Raw genomic sequence first — 20,438 nt, 5'->3', positions numbered from 1 at the left:
GTATGAGTATATAAAATTTTTTTGTATCATGTATTGACGAATCAATGTAAGGCATTAACGTGAGTGAACTTTGCGTGTTTACTGTGATTTCAGGCGATATACGATATGCTGGGCGCTTGCTCGAGCAACAGGCCGGCGGACAGCGCAGAGGAGCGAGCCAAGAACATATTCGCCAAGATGGATGAGAATAACGACGGCCAGCTCACGCAGGACGAGTTTCTCAAGGGTTGCCTCCAGGACGAGGAGCTGTCCAAGATGCTCGCGCCTTAATCCAACAATGGCAAAAACATCGCTGTCACCACGCGACACATCTGGCCGATCAGTTCGATCATCGGGTCAGATAAAAAGACAGGCCACCATCAAAAAAATAATAAAAAGCAAACAGAAAATAAAAAAAAAGAACAAAGAGGACGACGAGGCGCCACTTGCGCGCGCGCCCCATTGCAACAGTTTTCCGCTCTCGTAACCGCGATGCGTACTACATACAAATACCACAGAATGTCTCAGGCATACCTGCATACGTTATATACATATACATATTCATATATATATATATGTATAGTGCAGTAAGACAAAGACTCCTTATCTTGACGTGACGCACATCGATTTTTAGCCGGTCTGCTGTCGTCTTACGGACGCTTAGATCAGCATTATTATTAGTTTTATTATTGGTATTATTGTCATTACTATTATTAAGATATATTATATAAACGATATATAAATATATAGGTACATTACTAAACCGACGTTGACAAGCCGATGCGAATAGCTTCCAAAAGTAACGAGCATTTTTGTAAAGCCATCTCTCGATCAGACCGTTGTAAATTAATCTGCATATACATACACACACGAATGTACTTGCCAGCTATACGCGCGTCACGCATCCTCGCATGCATCAATAACAGACTGCTTCTCTGACTATCGGCCCAAACGGTTCTGCTCGACCTATTCCTTTATTGCGTATACGTACTCGCCTCTCCTCCTCCCACAGACTTCTTTCAACTCTAGCTCTTATGTACGATCTACATTTAGCAGAGAATAAAGAGGAATAAATTTGTTACGAGTTCTTTCGATTTTGCTGTTCGTTTAAGAAAACACCAAGAGACAGTTGAGCAAAAAAACATCAGAATGCCGTGTCGCAAAATTTTGCCACCAGATGCCGATTCATAAATAAGCAAAGCTTCGAAAGTTTTTGTCTTCTTGTTCGCTGGTGTCTGATAATCGGTAAGCGTGGTGGTACAAAACGCAACGCAATTTATTTCACATCGGAGGAGCGTACGATCGGATAAAAGCTGCAAATAATCAACATCGAAAAGGCAATTTTCGTTGATGAGTTTCGATTGTTTTGTATTTTCAGTTGTCGAGTGCATAATCTAGAAGAGAAGAAATTCACATCGTAATAACTGCTCAAAGAGCTGTACGATATTGTTACTTAAACTTTCTATCGTTTGAGTATTATTATTATGGAACTCGCAAATGTATTTTACATTTTGATATCTGATAGCTAGCTGCGACTGAACATATTTCATTTGGCTGTTTCTTTCGGCGTGCAATGTCGTTATCGCGTGTATCAGCTCGAACAAAAATTATAAAATGTATCTCCATGTCAGCTTAAAGATTTCAGCGGGGCTAGGCTTATTCCTGTAATAGAGTGTAATATCTGTCGTAAATGATCGGCTCTCAACTTAAAATAAAATAAACGCGTGCGAAAATAGATTTAGTGATAGCCTTTGACCAAGTGCATGTTATAAATAGAGGATCTAGCGACGACGAGTGAAAATATGATTGTACTAATGAGAGCACGAGCGATATAATCGCAAACCTTTTGGTGCTTTAACTGATTCTCCGCTGTTTCTATTTAATTAGAATTAATTTGGGCGAAGAATCGTATGGCAACTTTAATGAAGCAATCCGAAACTTGCAATTACACAATCATCGCTAGCGATCGATTGGCTCGACAAATTAAAAGCGTCGGGTGAACCGCTGACACAGAAACAAAGACGACTATTGCCTACAAAGCCTTTCTAAGGTTTTTAACGGAATTTCTAATTGACGCCCGTTAGCCCCGCGACAACGGCATCACTTCACTTGTACTACACTCGTCGCCATGAAAATAATTGGAACAATCGAATTTCATGCAGATGTAAAACTCTTATTTCACTCGAATTCAGCTGTTCGATTACTTACAATGGTTTAATACTCGCTCTCTGCGACTCATTTCAACGAGTTTTCAAGAATCGAGCTCGGGTCTCAGGAACTATATTTGGGCTTGGACAGAAAAATCAGATCGATGGAAGGAAAAACTAATGATGCGTGTAACAGTCGGAGTATATCTTGTCGCATTTCTTTAGGTTAGATACATATCATCTTGTTCTTTCACATACGTGACACCTAACTATATGAATATTTGAGCATAATCGTGGATACGTATAATACGCTAGAAATATTTCTCTGTCGAAATCAAGTAGACTTACTCGAATAAATCTATCGTCTATCATCGTAGTTTGACACACAATATGCATTTCTTATAACTATCGTTAAAATATCGATTGTAAGCTATACTTAGTATAAGTGTAATCAAACTTTCAAGTCAATTCCCAGTGAAGAACGTATGCTCTGTCGCTTTTCCTTTGATTTCGAGCATTTTGAATATCAAATACCAACCACATGAACAAATTATCAATTCTAAATTTCAATATAGCTTTATAGCTTTCTTATCAAATTGATAATGAGAACCATTTTCGAATAAAATATTATGTGTCTATGCGATTTTTATTCGAGCGCATTAGTGAAATGAAATTTCAGTTTCTGTCAATGTCAATCTTTGCCGTACTTGAAACCACAAAAAACTTGCTTAATTTATTGATCATCTAAGGGAAAATGCTTTTGTCTGAAGAATTAGTATTATTCTAAATAAAAGAATGAACAATACAAAAAAAAAGTTTTTTACTAATCTTCGCATGAAAAATCAGTCAAACCACATAATAACCGTAATGGAATGTGGCTGAATTAATAAAAAAATTAAGAAATTACAAACAAGAGCTAGGAATTGCCACATGGCAATCCATCCGAAAGTCGAGCATTGACAATCGAAACCTTTATCGCGAATCTTTTGCACGTGCAAATAAAAGTCTGCCATAAAAAAATATAGAGAAACGAAGTTCGGGTGAAAATCATTATTGTGAGAAATAATATCGATTATTTACTCCCCACGAATTACAAAATAGATGTTGAAAACGGGTAATTACGCGCAAAAAACATTAATCCACAACATGGATTGTGCTCCACATTTTTGTACTTTGTATTTTTCTACTCTGCTTCTTCAACTCATAAGCCTTATCTTGAATCTCATATTCCTCATAGTTAGTTTTACTTAATTAATTATAATTTTCCGTTCGTTTTCTTTTCAATATTGTATACATATTGTCTTCAAAATGTATTTATTAATCATTCAGTTACAAAACAATTCCATCGGTTCCAGCATTTCGATTTTTGTGTTTTTGTACATTTGACAGACTTTTTAACATTGTAATTTAAAAAAATGTAGAAAAGGTGTCGATATTTTAATTTCTTTTTTACCTTTACTCGTTGTTTTATTTTTTCCACACTTTCAAATTACAGCAAGATAAAAATAACTTCTCATGATTAAAGAAAATAATGTCATATTTATATGATTTTCTCATCATTGCACACTTATAAAAATATGTTATTTACTCTGATTCTGACAGAAAAACAGACTATAATAATCAATGAGTTCAGTGAATTTTAATTTAATTTACTTTCCCGTGAATTATCTCTCATTTGTATTTTTTATAATAACAAGTCTAAAATTTGTGATAAAATATTACACATTTTTCTCAATAAAGTCATTTAGATATATTTGCAGTCTAAAAATTTCCGGTTTCTTATTTTTTATCAATTATAACGACATTTTATGTTGCTTATTGGATTTTTTGTCCTTAAATGAATTTTAATTAAAAATGATACATTCATCAATACAAATAGTTGACTGTAAAAATTTTTTTCTATTTAAAGAAATCCAAAAGTCAATAGCACTCATCTGCTCGACTTATATTTAAATAAATCGACTCAATTAAAACGTAAAAAGCAAGAATGACTTAGACGGCAACGGTATTGCCGATCAAATAAGTAATTTCGCCAACTCGGAAGGCCTCTAATGAAAAAGAAAAAAGTGTCGCCGAGAAAGCTGATACTCCGAGCCAGATACGTAAATAGAGCCATTAAAAGGACACAAGCGAGTGGGAGAAAGAAATACTTACGTTACGTGCTTGCGCGATACGCCAGCGAAGTTAAATCCGGCAGGAAGGAAGCTTAAAAAAATGAGTGTTCCGCGATAATAAGTAATTAGTACGCTGGATCTAATGAAGAGAATGACGATAAATAGAACGCGCAGCCGGGAATAAGATAAAGTGGATAAAGACTTTAATAATTTGAGTTTTGCAATTAACTGGCTGCTCGACTTTCTGGAAAACAAAAGTCTGTGGAGTTACTTTACATTATACCTAACACTGACAATCTACTATTATCCAGGTGAGCGAGAGTTTTTTGTTACTGTAATGTCATCCACTGAGCACATTTGTGTCCTCTAAAATTAAGAAAAAACTATTTTCCCACCAAGACTTATAATTTGCTAGCATACTATTTCCCTGTCATTTATCATCGAGACAGTTTTGTAAATTTAAATGTTGAAATTACATTCAAGTAATGTAATCTACAGAAAATATTACAAGTATCTTAAAAGTTGTCTTGATTATGATGAAAATTATGTTGCGCGCGTACTTAAGGGCCTCGAGTATGCTACACATAAATGGCTTGGTACGCGATGCGAACAGTTTACCAAAACTATATTAAAGGTTGTAGCGTCGATTTTGGCCTCAGTGTGTGAAACATTTCTCTGTTGATGTACAAATAATTTACGTTTCAACTGTTTATTTCAGTTGAGATAAATTTTACGTACTATTTCATTCATGCTCAACTCTAACTTAATATAACAAATCTCGAGATTATAAATCTTTATTTTACTCGTCTGAAATTTACTTTGAAATTCATCTCAACGTATAAACGTATACTGATTATATCAAAACTGACGCTCATTTGTACCCGAGCCTTGAATGAATATATTTGAAACCAATGAAGCAACTGAATTTATCTTCCACTCGAGAGAGATTATAAACTTTAGAAAAGTTTGACGATCGTTTCACCACAATTTTCATGGAAATATTATTTTTAAAATTATATAAAAAACATGATAGCTATACGATATTGCTAAATATATTATCTAATTGTTTTTTTATCCGTCATTTCAATTTAGAAGGAAGAATTGTTTGCCTTTCATTAACATTCCACGCTCTCTGTAAAGAATGAATTTTGGATAAGGTTTTCATCGATATAATGAATGTTAAAAATGTCTGCCATCGCTCAATAGAGAATAAAAATATATTCTATAATTAATAATCTGGTGAATCGATTAGAAGATTTGTGGTTAAATATTAATCGATAAATGCCGATAATCCTTATTCTCAGTGAATGCAGCATCATAAAGAGATTTTTTTTCCAAAAAATTTGTTATGAGCATATTGCAATTATTATTCAAATATTTCTTTTGTATAATTGATAGAAAGATGTAAACAATTAGATTATGTTAATATTTTCATTGCTATATACTGCCTATGATAAGAAGTTAGCGTAAGATAATAACTGAATGGCAATTGTTGATTTTTTACGTTGTTCAGCACGGCAAAACCTTAAAATCCTATGTGTTTAAATTTAAACGTTTTAAGTATGTAATTGTAACGTCACTCATAAGAAATACATTGTCGCTGAATTTAAACGTTTAAATTTAAACACACATGGGTTTACCGTGCAGAGATTTAATTAAAAGCAGATTAGCAAGCGTTTTTCTTTAATCATTTACTCCATTTCATATAAATTGTCGAATATCTCATCCAGTATGACTATGCTCAGCAATTTATCAGTTGAAAATTGTGCGAAAACACCTACATCTAGTCGAAATCGGTAAAGTAAGTGCTGATGCAAAATTGTTTGAAAACATCCTGGAAAAAATATATCAAATAAAATGTGTAATATTTTTATGATTGTATATACATTTTAGGAAACTAATTTTTGTTTGGCTTATCTTGTCCACGCAAAATGCATGTGGGCCACTATATGTACTTCATAAAAGTTAGCTATTTTCAAAGAGAAATTCATTGAAATAAGATTTAACTATAGTATATTATAAGTGGGTACCTTCTTTAAATTGTACTATGTGTCTAATCGGAAACAAATAGCACAGAACAGAATCAGTTCTGCACAAACTAATTTTAATAATTCTGTAGAACAGATAAACTCTTCGTAATACATTGATACTCATCATTTACACTAATTGGTGTATGTGTATATACGATAATACACCCGTGTATATAGGCACATGTTAATTATTATGTGAAATTAAATATCAATACGTATTTCGAGGTTTGAGCCACTTCCAGTTGAGTTCCACTCGAAAAAAATTGTTATAATGGTCATTTTTTTCTGTAATCAAACATTGTCGTAATGCCATTTTTAATCTTTAATTAGAATTGCAGTATTTGATGAATATTTTAATAGACTACCTGATTTCATTAGCATTATTGAAAGAAATGTTTCTTCTCGTGTGTTGCGATACTATACTACTCTAATTCAAGATTGCTATCAAAAGATCATAAGACTTAAAAATACGCTGATTATATATTTTAAGTAGCTCAACTGGAGTTTGGTCAGACTCGTCCCCGCAGTGACGACCAGAACGTTTACCGTCTCTCTTTTTATCCTTTCACTTTTTCTCAATTCTATGCCTCTTTCATCGATCTTAACGGCAGTCTCACAGCATGAAATAATGTTATATATTCGCTCAGAGTCAATCAAAACAAAAAACTCGATGAGATTGGTAGATAGACGAGAATATGGTGAAGTGGCAATTACGTTGCGTATCAACACACGAATATTAATGTTTTGTATATGGCCGTTGCAGCCAACAACTTGATGTATCATTATTCGTTATGTTTACTATTATAGTTGATTGTACATTTTATGATTATTGATATTATTATTACGATTATGAAAAATAACAATAATGAATTACTATTATTATTATAAATAAATCGCACTATGCTCTAACATTTGAATTCATTCCATTGCCAAACCTCTTTCTGTTTTAGGTAACTACGATACGAGAATGTGTGAAGTATGACTGATTACATAACTTTTATCCTTACACTCCAACCTTAAAATGCTCAAATATTATGTTGTTTTTGTGACAAAATGATTTAACTATTCCATTTTGCGAAATAAAAGGGCAGCAACGAGCATTATCGAAAGCTAAATACGAAATGAACAAGTTGTGAAGTACGTTGGATGGTTGTAATATTGTAGGTGTAAGCTGGCGAGGTGAACTGTTGCGGGAAAGAAACTCAGAGGGGCTCACTAAAGCGCGACTCGACAAGAAGGGGGGAGGCCGGCACGGCAAGAGGTGCCGGCAGCTAACTCTCTAGCAGCCAACAGCAGCTCTCGTCTGCCAGTAGCCATGGGCAAACAAAATAGCAAACTCAAGCCTGAGGTGCTCGAGGATCTTAAGCAGAGCACCGAATTCTCAGGTAATCAATCTTTTCATCCTTCGGCACTCGTTTCGCGCACAAGCTTCTTTCCACGCATGCTTAGCCTTCAGACGTCTTCGCTGATTCTCTTCGAATGTATTTTGTTTGGTCAACGAGTAATTACGGTTCACAAGCTTTTACCCTTATTTTTGTTCTTTTGAACACTACATCTCTTTCTTTCTTCACGATAAAAGTTTAATCGAAAACTAATATTCAATACCACTTTTATGGGAATACAATTTTCGCATTTTATTTTGATTAAAAATATTGTTAATGTTCTTAACCCGACTGGTCAAAATTATCCAGATGTTGAATCAAATAATTATTTCAATATAACGTTATTAACATTTCGCAAAGATGTAGATTTCAGATTTTTATTACTATTTACATACTCTAAAACCTTTGTCTTAAAATCTCAAGTGACATTTTTCACTTCTTCAATAAACAAAGACAACGAAAAGAACATGAGTCATTCAATCATACTTTACTCTATCATTTTACGTTGCTTTACTGAATATGAAATAAATTTCAATCAAAAATCTTTATTTTATTTTAATGTTAAGACTACAAATAACATTTTAGTCAATTTCTCATTATAACAATATTTTCAGTCTCTGTCAATTTCAAGCCTTGTTTTGCTTTTCAATGGCCGTTTAATCGAGAATGTAGCGCCGCAGGCCGAAAGCCTTTTCGTTGTAAACTTTAATTAATTTACTAGCGGTCTGCTTTTCCTAGTTCCGACTTCATCCCGTTGAAACTATGTAATCGGATTTTAGTGTAGTTATGTTGGGCGTCTGTACAATCTAAATTTCATATTTTTTATTTTTGTTTGTTAATCATACCATTGATCGATCTTTTCAAACTTTATACTTGTTCAACTGGAAGAGCTATTTAACTGGCTAAACCCGAAAATCTTGCACTAATTTTTAACTTTTCTGTGTATAAATTTCTAGTAATATTTATCTTACGTGACAGCAATAATTTTTTTCATCTTCATTGTAATCAAATATTTTCCTACAATAGCTTTGACCATTTTAAATTATAGTGCTCGGCAGAGTAATTTTAACCGTTCATAAATTTTATCTCCACCAAATTCTACGTTTTCGGTTTACTGTCATTTCCGTGTCCTATTTGGTAGCCAGCTGCACCAATGTATTTGCGTCTTCAGCATGATTTAATAACAATGAGATTCTACTGAATCAAGAGAAACTGCAATATGACTAAAATTTGAATAATTAATTGTATTTAGATCTTACTATTTGATAAAAATCTACGTAGGATAAAATTTGAAAGCACTAAATTTCAGGTCTCCAGTATCGATTCTTAATCTCAGTTGAAAAAATTACGAACATTGGTATTTGCTGGAAATTTTTGTAAATCTTAGATTTTATTTAAAATCAAATTTCAACGTATGATGAATGGTTATTTATGCTAAATTTACGTAAGTGTCGTTCCGTTGCTTGACTAGTCAATGTGCCATTCACAGATGCTGAAATCCAGGAATGGTACAAAGGCTTTCTGAAGGATTGCCCAAGTGGACATCTAACCGTCGAGGAGTTCAAGAAGATATATGGAAATTTTTTTCCTTACGGTGACGCGTCGAAGGTAAGAGGTTCATTGCGATTTCTATAGGCACATAGTAATAGGTAACGAAAAAATAATAATGTAAAAAAGAAAAGAATTAACGACACATTGATGTAGTTGAAAGAAAGCCACTGATATCGTGTGAATTTTAATGTTTTTTCCCGTATTATTGAAAAAAATCGATGGTGACTTGGCGTGGACAAAGGTAACGTGCTTTCTCCATAAGCATGGTGCTAGCAATCGATGGAGCTGAGGAACTTACTTCGCAACTTTCTACACTCTATAGTTTTTATTTTCCTTCAATCTAGATATATTTATATCTTTATAAAATTATAGTTATCGATTCAAAATTATTCACAAGTTCGTGCTATTATTTATTTGTCTATTCCAGCAATAAAGTTTCTTGTGTGTTCAGTACTTCATTCACTCTATATATTATCGAGCTTCTGCTTTGACTATATATTGAAAGCACCTTTGATTCTCTATATATGTTATAACTGCAGTCTTTAATATTCCACCTTCAATAGCTTTTGCAGCACTCTTTCATCATTCTTCATTTAATGTTAGTGCTTACACACACGTACACACACCCACGAGCACACACCTCTCGTAGACACTCCTATGCTTTAAGTTGACACTTTGGAATGATTATACGGCTATTCATCGAGTTTTTCGCTTTCTACAATTGTCCTTCGATGATAAAAATTGATTACTTACATAGCCGTATAACTGCTCTATGTATCGCATGCACTTTTCCAATGGTTTAAAAAACTTTTTATATTACAACATACACTTCCAATGAAACTTGTGCTGGTCCAAGTTACAAATCGATACCTCAGTCGCCAGTATTGTTACGGGAGATCCACGAACAAAATATAACAAACAATTAGTCATATATTTTGAACGAGCTAGAGCAGATACGGTGACTTGCCAGCATGTACGAATGGATCTCGCCCGAAACCATACCGAATAAGTTGATCCGCGAGTCGGTAACTAGGACGTGTAGCTGCTCCGTGGGGCGTCTTTGCACGTGAGGCATTAACGAGCGGGCTGCCTACTAGTTAATGGAATTTCAGCTCGCTATTGGCCCTTGTCATATCGCTTCTCTTTCTTTCGACTACGACCTCTTCGCAACTCCTCGAAAAGTATGCAAATCACGACCACAACCGCACGACTAAAATCCGCTTATTCGACAGATCAATCTTCCTGGAAGCATATGTTTGTACGTACCATAATTTTCCCGATAGTTTTCTTTTTTTGCATCGCCCCGGTAAATCTCTCAACTTCTATCAATCTCTACTCTGTATACTTTCTACTCTACATCTTATGTATCCTTTGCTGGCTCTTTCTTAACTACGCGACGTAGATCTATCCTATTTAAAGTAGCTATTCGTTCGAACTCCTCTTCCTATTTCTTCTACTTTACAGTCGTTTTTCTTTGCCAAAGGTTCTCTGTGTAAGTACATTTTCTGCCGTAAAAGGATGGATGGACAAATAGTTTGTTCACATTTTAAACAATTTTCAACCTTGCAAATTTGATGGATTTTATTTATGCGCGCACAAAATTAACACGTTTCTAACAAGGAACAACCCCCCACCCCCACACAACCCGACCTCACCGATTTCAATATTCTTTTGATATGTTCTAGATCATGGAAAAATAAGTAACACATGTTTTGTTTATCTGCGGATAAACATTTGAAGGAGGTGATATCCGTTCTCAATGTCCACTCTCAAAAACGAACTTTGCAATTTGTCTCAAGTTCTAATTGATATTTTACAATGAAATGAATTTCATTTCACTTTTCATGTAAATATGGAACTAGTGTATGTAGTTTCGATCATAAAGAATGCAACCCTTATTTTTTTATCAACAGTCTTACTATTTTTGTGCCTGTTTATGAAAAATAATTTTAAATGGTCTGTAACGTCGGGCCATAATTTTAGTTGTTCTCAATTTTTTTTTATGGCTACAATTTAGAATTTATTTTTATTATTTTTATTACGAGCGCAATTGACTCTTTAGTACGGGTATAGGATAAGAAAAGTCTTTCTGTGTCGAAAAGAGGAAAAGGCCTGTAATTTAAGAGTCAAAACAGATGGCCCACGATATGGAACGCTCGCCCCTTTGTCGCGCTCATGTCGGCTCTATGCAGAATGATCATAACATTTTTTTTTGACTAAGTTTAGGTCTAGCGAGAGGAGGCTCTGGAATTTAATCTACATCCTGCTTCACGATTTTCCTAACGGTTTTTACCTTTTTAGAAGCTTAAAAATTTACCACAGGAAAGAAAATTATATAATTTTATTTAAGTTACAAAATAAAGAAAATTATAGAATAATAGATAAAAATTGTAGCTTCTTAAAACCTCTCGCGTGTTTTTTGTTCAGATACATAGTTTCAGCACAATAATGAAAATATCTCGAATTTTTATAACCGTTTTTGCTAAATAAGTCAGATAAATTGATAAATAGTCGGAATATTCCTATATTATTAAACTAAATTATATGAATCTATTACGTGACACTTAATGCAATAATTGGGATTGATTTTAATAAATAAAATAATAAGTATTATTAAATCATATTAAAATCATAATGCCTTTTTATGTCCACATTTTTTAATTATTCGTGTAAAACTTATTTAAGTCAAAAGGAACAAAAAACACATTTTATTAACAATAATTTAAATATATGGTTTTAGCTCACTAATTATTAATTTAAGTTGAATATGAAGCAATTTCTATATAAATGGCTTTAGTAAAAACCATGATTACAATGCACAATTTTGTGATTCCAATTTTATAATGAATAAATGAAGATTAAAATTCATTAATTAAATTACAAGCCAAGAATACATAGAATTTGAGTTTTATTTATTAAACATAGTTAGACGCAATGTAAGACATATAAAGGACAGTTTTGTATATTTGGAAAAAAAACATTAGTTATACAAAATAGAACGAAAATAATACTTGAATAGTCATCTTTCGAGTTAGGGTCCGTGCCTTTAGGCACAGGCCCTCGGTTTTCTCTACAACCCCCACCACTTAGGGCCCGAAAACCAAAAGAGAAAAGTAGAAAGATCTCAAGAAGTCAATTAAAAACCTGCTACCCATTTCACTCTTCTCAATTTTTGAATTTTTGAGGGATTGAGAAAGGTATTTTTTTCCAACCGATCCCAAGTTTTAAAAAGGCGTGCGCGAGCGAAAAAAGGCAGTCTACAGTCTACCGTAGCCTTGAGAGAAAAATTTAAGATAACGTCTACCTCATAAGTTCCTGAAAAAGTAACCCGGACGTTACAGAGCCAAAAAAAAACTGAAAATAATATCGTTAGGTCGATTACAATAACAAAGTCGACCCGTTCGAGATTATTTTTCGAAACACCTTTAAAATGGAAAAATCACCTCCCAAAAAACGATTTTTAATATTCTACAGGTTCTAATTGGTAATTTACTATAATATGTATTACGTGTAATGGTAGAATAGACAATAAAAAAAGTAAGGGTTGGGTTCCATTCCTTATGATCGGAACTGTATACATTAGTTCCGTACATAAGAAGTGAAATGAAATTATTTTTATTATAAAATATTAATTAGAACTTGTGACAAATTTTATTTATTTAAATTAAAGAATTTTTATTTTGATCCAAGTTATCTTCACCTGGTTCACCTTATTTTTGTATCTACACTATAATACACAGTTTTTCAAACGAATAGATTTTCAGTGATATTGAATTGAATTAGATGGTACATATTTTAATTCATTTATTTACCAGTGCAAATAAAATAATATTTTATATACAGTATATATCGCACTGTTAGACAGGTGCCTTGTTGCATTATTAATGCAGTGCGATGTTTACTATTTGAAATAGTAACTATAGTAATAGACTGAAAATAAGTAGTTTTTCGAAATTATGGTATTGGATGATAGACATGACTTTCAACTGTACGAATGAATTTATTGAGCGTAAAACGGTTAATAATTTTGACAAACGACACTACAGAATCCAAGTAACATTTAATGAAAACTACAAGCGCAATTGGCTTTGATACAAAGATCGTTGTTTTATTGAAAATTATTAACCGAATTCGAAGTAGATGAAATGAATTTTAATTAGTCGTTGGTTAGAACAACAATAATTAGGTCAAAGCTTTGCGTCGCTAAAGTGAAATATGTCAAACTGCATGCTGTGCCTCACTTGCAGTCTTTGAATAAAGCGTAACTTTTGCAAAGCCACGGCAAAGCAGCTCTATTTTTACCTCCTCCTCGGAACTATGAGCAGAATTTATGTTACTTCGAATAATTCATTCATTTACTTCATTAAAAAAGAATTTAGTTAATACGAAAGTCGACATTAACTGACGTTTAGGTAAACGCTCAATGACACAAATTGCAAGGAATTTGATATAGATGTAGGTGTCGTGAGACGAATAGCTTGATTCAACGTGCTCAATGAACTATTCGTAAGAAGTGTGTTAATCCTGCTTGAGCAAAAGTTAGTTTAGTATTGGAGGAGGTAAAAGTTTTTTAAAAATACTTTAGACTTGATTGGAAGTTATATTAGCATATTTGAATAAGCCGAATTCACGGAGAAAAACTTACCAGTCAGGGCTAAATGTAAAACACACTTCACTTTTATAAAGAACTTTTCTTAGTATATACAACATCACAGTTGCTGTATTGGCCATCACTTGTACTTTTAAATATATCACTCGGCAATACGAGCGAAACTGAGCATTGTGTAGTAGAAGTAATAGAATTATTGTGTAATCAGTTTGCAGAGCACGTCTTTAGGACGTTCGACGTAAATGGTGACGGGACTATCGACTTCCGGGAATTCTTGTGTGCCCTGAGCGTCACTTCGCGTGGCAAACTCGAGCAGAAGCTCAAATGGGCCTTCAGCATGTACGACCTCGACGGCAACGGCTACATCTCGAGGCAGGAAATGCTGGAAATTGTCACGGTAAGAATTTCACTCGCTTTCCTGTTCTCTTCATCCAGTCCGACTTTATTGTCAGTATAGAGAATGCAAAATGATTGTCGGAAGAACGTACAGTTCTAAAGTGTAGGCGCAATGAAATAATGTCCGATGCTCAGCTCTGGCACAGACCGGTGCACTGTAAATTGAATTGACGACAGCAACACCGGTGACTCGAAGTTGCGTTGCGGGCGGGCACGACGAATTATTGGAAAATCAAGGTCGGTTGCCCATCGTGCCAATTCGTTCTGATGTGTGGCTGTGTTCGGAAATCCATTTACCTTTTGTTATTGACGGTGCATGTTGTGACTGTGGAGGCGCAACGAATATGTTATTTTTACACGTCATCACGTCATGTCTGACAAAGAGCACTGTTTGGAACCTATTTTCTTCAGTCTCTATTTGCGTTCGTTCAAATTTGAAATTCGGTTATAATATTACTGTCGGATATTGCACTGTTCTACTTGTATTTCGTCAAGCAGTATCGTCAATGTTGTCTCTGACCAAGTAATCTTCTGATTATTTCCAAATGCATAATTTCATTCAAAATAAAGCACATCGGTTGATAAGATTTATAATAGATGTATAGCTAGCGGCAGGAAAGTACTAATCGATTTGAAAAACCTTATGTTGCCAGGCAATCTACAAAATGGTCGGTTCGGTGATGAAGATGCCGGAGGACGAGTCGACGCCGGAGAAACGCACGGACAAGATATTCCGGCAGATGGACAAGAACAAGGACGGCAAGCTGTCGTTGGAGGAATTTATCGAAGGCGCAAAGAGCGACCCGTCGATCGTGCGACTCTTGCAGTGCGACCCAGGCACGCAGGCTTAGTGAGACCCTGGCGGGTGCGCAGAGTTCGCCGCCGCCGCCATCTCAGTCAGTCCAGCATTCAACCGACGAGCCTGCAAACTTTGATCCGGATATTCCTCAACCAGCACGCAATTACACTTACACTCCCAGCGTCAAAGTCCACACATACCGACACCAACACTTCGTTCACTTGCACACGAACTCCTCTCTCCTGACGAGTCATCACCGCTCAAACAATTGCCATGCCGATTATGCTCGACCACCCGAGCCTACTCAAAAATGTCAAAGCCCGATTACTTTATCCATGGAGATATGGTCACTATCGCGCTGCAGTTGTCGCCATCGACTGCCACTTTTTTCAGTTTCTTTTCTTGTGTGTTCCAGTCGCTCCATCATTTTTATCTGCATCCACGCCTGTTATTTTATTACCATCTTATAATTCCTTTTTATCAAGTCTTATTTCATATGCATCTCAATAATTAAACAAATATCTGTTCATATATTGATTTTACCAACTGTAACTTCTCTAATAATTAAACCTAAGGCTCAAACTGTTATGCTGTAATTAATGATCTGAAATTATTTGTTTTACTAAAATAATGAAACCACAGGCTGATTTCCGCTGTTAATTGTATTATTATAGATCTGAGGTGATTATTTTTTAAGTAATTTTATAGCACTATTTCAATTGGCATCACATTAATCGCGAGTTGATGCAGTGCCAAATATATAAATTTATGTCAATGTTACTTGATCTGATGAAATTATCAGTTTAAACTCATCCTAAGCTGTGTATTATAGTTTGTGAAGCTCGATTAAGATTTAGCTTATAATTTATTTTTTTTTTAATAAACTAGATCATATTTTGACAGAAATACAGTATCTAGATTGGTGTTATTGATAACTTTATTGTGATAAGTTCCGATATTTAAGTTTTTTTTGTTTCTCATTTTAATATCTGTTTTTTTTAGTAAATTTATAAATTTATGCCTAACCGTTTGATTACTATTATACTACTTGTCAATTAAAGTTGATGCGTGATGTCTTTCGTTCCTGTTTATTTACACAACACAACATTTACAGCTACTAACATACGTTAAATTGAATTGATACAGTCTTTGTAGAGGAAAAAATTCCAATCAAATTTGTTGGATAAAATCAATAAATTAGCAGTAGCCTTGCGTTAATTTACTAAACTTCTTTAAATGGTCAGCGAAAAAAGTAACTATTTAATTAAATGAAAAAGCTGCATGCGAAGATTGCGCGTAGTAGCTATTTCTCCTTGGAATGATCAGTCTGACTCGTAAACTCTACGATTAGCTCATGAAGCTAGTCCATTGGCTTGAAACTTGGTACGTATATTATACAATGCTCGATAGGCATAAGTCATAAAGACAAAGCAATTGCATCAGCAAGGGTTTAACGATACGAGTAGGGTCGAGATATTGCAGTCGTACATTAACGGTGACACTGTGAGCTCTCCACGGCAGCTGGGCCCTGCGTCGCTTGCGTCAACCGCAAGCTAGTCCGTTATTCGTTTAATTTATTTGCAAGAGACAAAAAAAAAAAGATAAAATGAAAAAAGAAAAAGCAAAATATGCTTTAAGGCTAGTCCGATTGCAGTCGCCACGAAACACAGAGACGCACACGCACACAGACTCTCACGCCCAGCGTGATATGTTTGTCGAGCTGAGAGGACAAAAACATCACGTGTGTGCGTGCGCCTCTGTGTGTAGATCAGCGTCAAGATTATAACATATTATCATTGTCGCTTGAGAGCTGTGCGATGCAAGACTTACAGTCTCTGCGCTCCGACACTCGTCGCGTCGCTTTCTCGACTCGGCATTGCCCGCAGCGTTGCGCTTTGTTTAATTACGGCTTTCAGAGCTGAGAGCTATACTGCCGCCGACGTGCAGTCACCGCTGCCGCCTCACCATCCTCACGCTCAACGTTGATTTTACGCTGAACTCGATGAAACTTGACATTTGTTTTGCCGATTTTACTTGCTTCCTCGAGAAATAGCAAGCAAAAACCATAAAAAAATTAAATATTTTTATTTTTGTAAGATGGTATTCAAATACAAGAGAATTTAATATGTAAATCCTTTTCCACTGCTTTGGAAAGACTTGTTGTTATGGAAACGAATATCTATTTAGACGACTGTTACGAACCGCAATTGTTATTTGATTCACACTATTAACAAATTTTAATGCAATTCATGTTGTAATAATACTGTAATAATGTATAAAATAAGAGTTTATTAACGTAACTCTCTTTTTTATTTCTCGAAAAAGCAAATAGAAAAGTTGAAAGTTGGTTTCGGAAGCGTATGAGACATTGCTATACGAGACTGTGATTCTCGCCTCGCGCAGTTAACGCAATAAGCGAAACGACATGACTGATTTCGATGATCATGAAAAAAACGCGCCGAAGTATACGCGCGACGTATGTACTACATTATGTACTACACGAGCACTATTGAGCCTTTCCGCCATACGCTACTATTGTCCATTCCACTTTATAACCTCTTCTTTCTTACTTATTCTATGTCTCTCTAACTTGCCTTCGATTCTATACATAATGCGATCGTTTTGTCGTTACTTGTCGCTCTTTAACTTTACTACAATGTAATTGTCATATTCGAGAGAAAAAAAATAGAGTGATTCGTGGTGAATGCATCATGAAGAAAGGCTCGACGGTGTACGATTAACAAAAAACAAATTGTTGGAAAGTTGTTCCCTTTCGCACTTATTAAGTTAGATAAACGGAAATAGAAATATTTATGGAGAAAAATAAATTTCAAGATTTGGAGAAACTCGAATGAAAACCTTTTTAATGTCAATAATTGTATTCATTTGTGAGTGTAGAATGTACAATTTATTTATGTACCTCATAAATCATAATATTGTTCATGTGATTACGCTTAGGATTTGCTTTAGAAGTATGCGATAAAAAAAAGTAAAACAGAATGTATAAAGTCTATAGTCAAGAGTGTTGAATGTAATTTGAACAAATTGAAGCCGAAAAGCGTATCGCGCGTATTGTATAAAGAAAGGCGCTTTTTTTAGCTTCCTTCATTTTCTTCATACAACATCCTGATCATAAAATGTATGCCTTAAATATATTGTTTTACATCTGTAGTGAATCTGCGTTTTACTCAACAAGGAAATTCATTATTGTTTTACTTGTTCATTCTACGCATCGATCAATTATACCAACGACGGAGAATGAAAACAAGCTTATCAAACGAACGCACGCGTTCAATCATTCAATTTTAACAAAACGAATTAAAGTAAAACGACGCTATATAAATTAACATGTTGATGCGAAACTGTAGCACATAATCAATCGTCTCTTCTATCGTTGTATTTTTCAAATGCAAACGATAGCGAAGAAAAATTTTTTTAAGCAGACTTTAACTTGATAAAGGATAAATAATACTATTATCTTGTTGACGAATTGTGATTATTTTAAATCAATTTGGATTACGAACAGAGACAGTATAGGCACTATCTGACGAATCCGCGATTTTATCATTTGTATTTTGAAGGTGGCGTTATAGATTTATAATTGCTCAATTGTATTTCCTAAGATGTAAATCTGTTCGTCTTGTGCTCACTCTAGTTTAAGTCAGATGAAAAAAAATGAATATGAATTACGATAGTTATATTTTAATTATATTATAGATATTATATTGTACGTCAAAAATCGGGCCGCTTCTAAAACACTCGTGGCTAATTTGTGTGTGTGAAAATAATATAATGTGTTATAATTGATACGGCGACAAATGAATGGTTAATAAAAGAAATACTGATAAATTCATTAATATTAAAGATTTAAAAATTAAAAGATTACACTGCAGTATAATAAAAGGAAAGAATATAATGAAAAATCAAGAAAAATATGAACGAATCATACGCTGTAGACAAAAAATTAATTACAGTTATGTGACGAACGAACGCTTTCTTCTTCTTATCTCTATTCACGATGAAGTTTCTCTTACTCAACTCTTGTAGTGTCTCTTACCTGTAGAAAATAAAACTTACTCTTCTCTGAGAACGCTTTTAATAAGGTTCGCAAAAGTCCACGGTTTAATAGTAACTAAAACCTTACGGTGCATAGCGTTGTTGCCGCAATAGTCGTATGTAATTAAAAGCGTCTCTTACGTGGTTTATTGTGTAAAATCTTTCCAAAATTCAAAGATGAATTGAATAATTGCACGCACTGAAATACTTCAATTTCTATACCTCTTGCATAAACTTTAAAGCAATAATACTTGAATCGTATACATCAGCAGCATGATATCACAAAAGAGAAAAGATCGAAATTTCTTATTATCATACTTTCAAAAAAGCGATGTAGATGTAATCTGGAATAAAATAAAAACAGTAACGATTGTTCTAGAAAAAGGTATTAAATTATCAATAAATGCTGCGATTTCGATGAAGTTTAATGTGTACGGCTACTTTAACGAAATATACGAACGCACATGTATCGATGAATTGTACAAACTATTATTGAAAGAAACGATACTATTACATGGTTTTATGACGTTGAAAACTTTTTGCATCAAATGTTCATGAATAAAGATCAATTCTATGTTAAACTTTGTTCAAAGTCTATTCTGTGCGAAACCCCACAAGGTAATTTAATAAATTCTAACATGAGAGAAAAATACCAAAAGGATGAAATATTTTTCTTACTATACTACTTACTATTAAACCTAAAACGACTTTCCTTTGAGTCACATAAAAAACAGGAGACTACGATCAGTAATTTTGAAAATAAAACCTTTATTTGTTTACGATTTTAGATTTCTGAATAGTTTTTATTACAAGCTATACGTACAAGAGTCGGTTTTCGGGCGCACAAACTCAATGTGCTTAAGCTATCGTGGTCAACAGGTAAGACTGAGCCGATCTGAGTGCGAACCGCATAGCAACAGTGGGCGTGGCCTCGGAATTTGCTTCCTTGCATGCGGGTGAAAGTGTTGCAAATTGGCGCCTCCTAGCTTAGAGCTAGCGCGACTGAGCGAAATTGCTACAGCCACTCCCTCTCCGGCAGTTGCCTAATCTTAAGGTAATTCTTGCTGAGATGAAGGTTGATCGTCTGGGTTCGGGATCCGAATTGGTTAACTGAGCAGCTAAAAAGATACAAAACGACGCGGGGATGCCCGGCCTGGAGCTGCACCGCCGGATTATCTGTTGCTATGTACACCAGTTTCAATCTCTCAATCGAGATAGTTTAGAGGTCGCAGTCAACATAGATAACGAATCTTTATCTGTCCAGCTTTTCGATTACTCTATATGATATCCTGTATAGTGTAAGGTGATCGACGGTTTTACCGGCATGCCTCTTATGAAGACGTGAAGCAGGTGTGGAAATTGCGCATGCATAAAC

General features: G+C 34.5%; 1 protein-coding gene across 9 annotated transcripts in view; it reads left to right on the top strand.

The window, feature by feature from the left end:
• The window catches only part of LOC131667773 (neurocalcin homolog), a 173,366-nt gene extending 153,722 nt beyond the window's left edge, over positions 1–19,644 (top strand). For 5 of the 9 annotated variants that reach the window (XM_058941458.1, XM_058941459.1, XM_058941457.1 and 2 more), the window contains exon 7: positions 94–7,170. In XM_058941458.1, coding sequence (XP_058797441.1) covers positions 94–270 — 177 coding nt within the window. In that variant the 3' untranslated portion in view covers positions 271–7,170. Of the gene's footprint in view, positions 1–93; positions 7,171–7,434; positions 7,656–9,141; positions 9,261–14,020; positions 14,210–14,861 lie in introns of those variants that run through there. The other 4 variants (XM_058941464.1, XM_058941463.1, XM_058941462.1 and 1 more) reach the window with 1 other exon arrangement.
• The last annotated feature ends 794 nt before the right edge of the window (positions 19,645–20,438 follow it).

Source organism: Phymastichus coffea, unplaced genomic scaffold (assembly GCF_024137745.1).
Source record: "Phymastichus coffea isolate CEN01 unplaced genomic scaffold, Cenicafe_Pcof_1.1 PCOF00070, whole genome shotgun sequence".
In the NCBI taxonomy this organism is placed as follows: domain Eukaryota; kingdom Metazoa; phylum Arthropoda; class Insecta; order Hymenoptera; family Eulophidae; genus Phymastichus; species Phymastichus coffea.
Note: the sequence above shows the minus strand (reverse complement) of the source record. Positions and strands in the feature narration are given on the sequence as shown.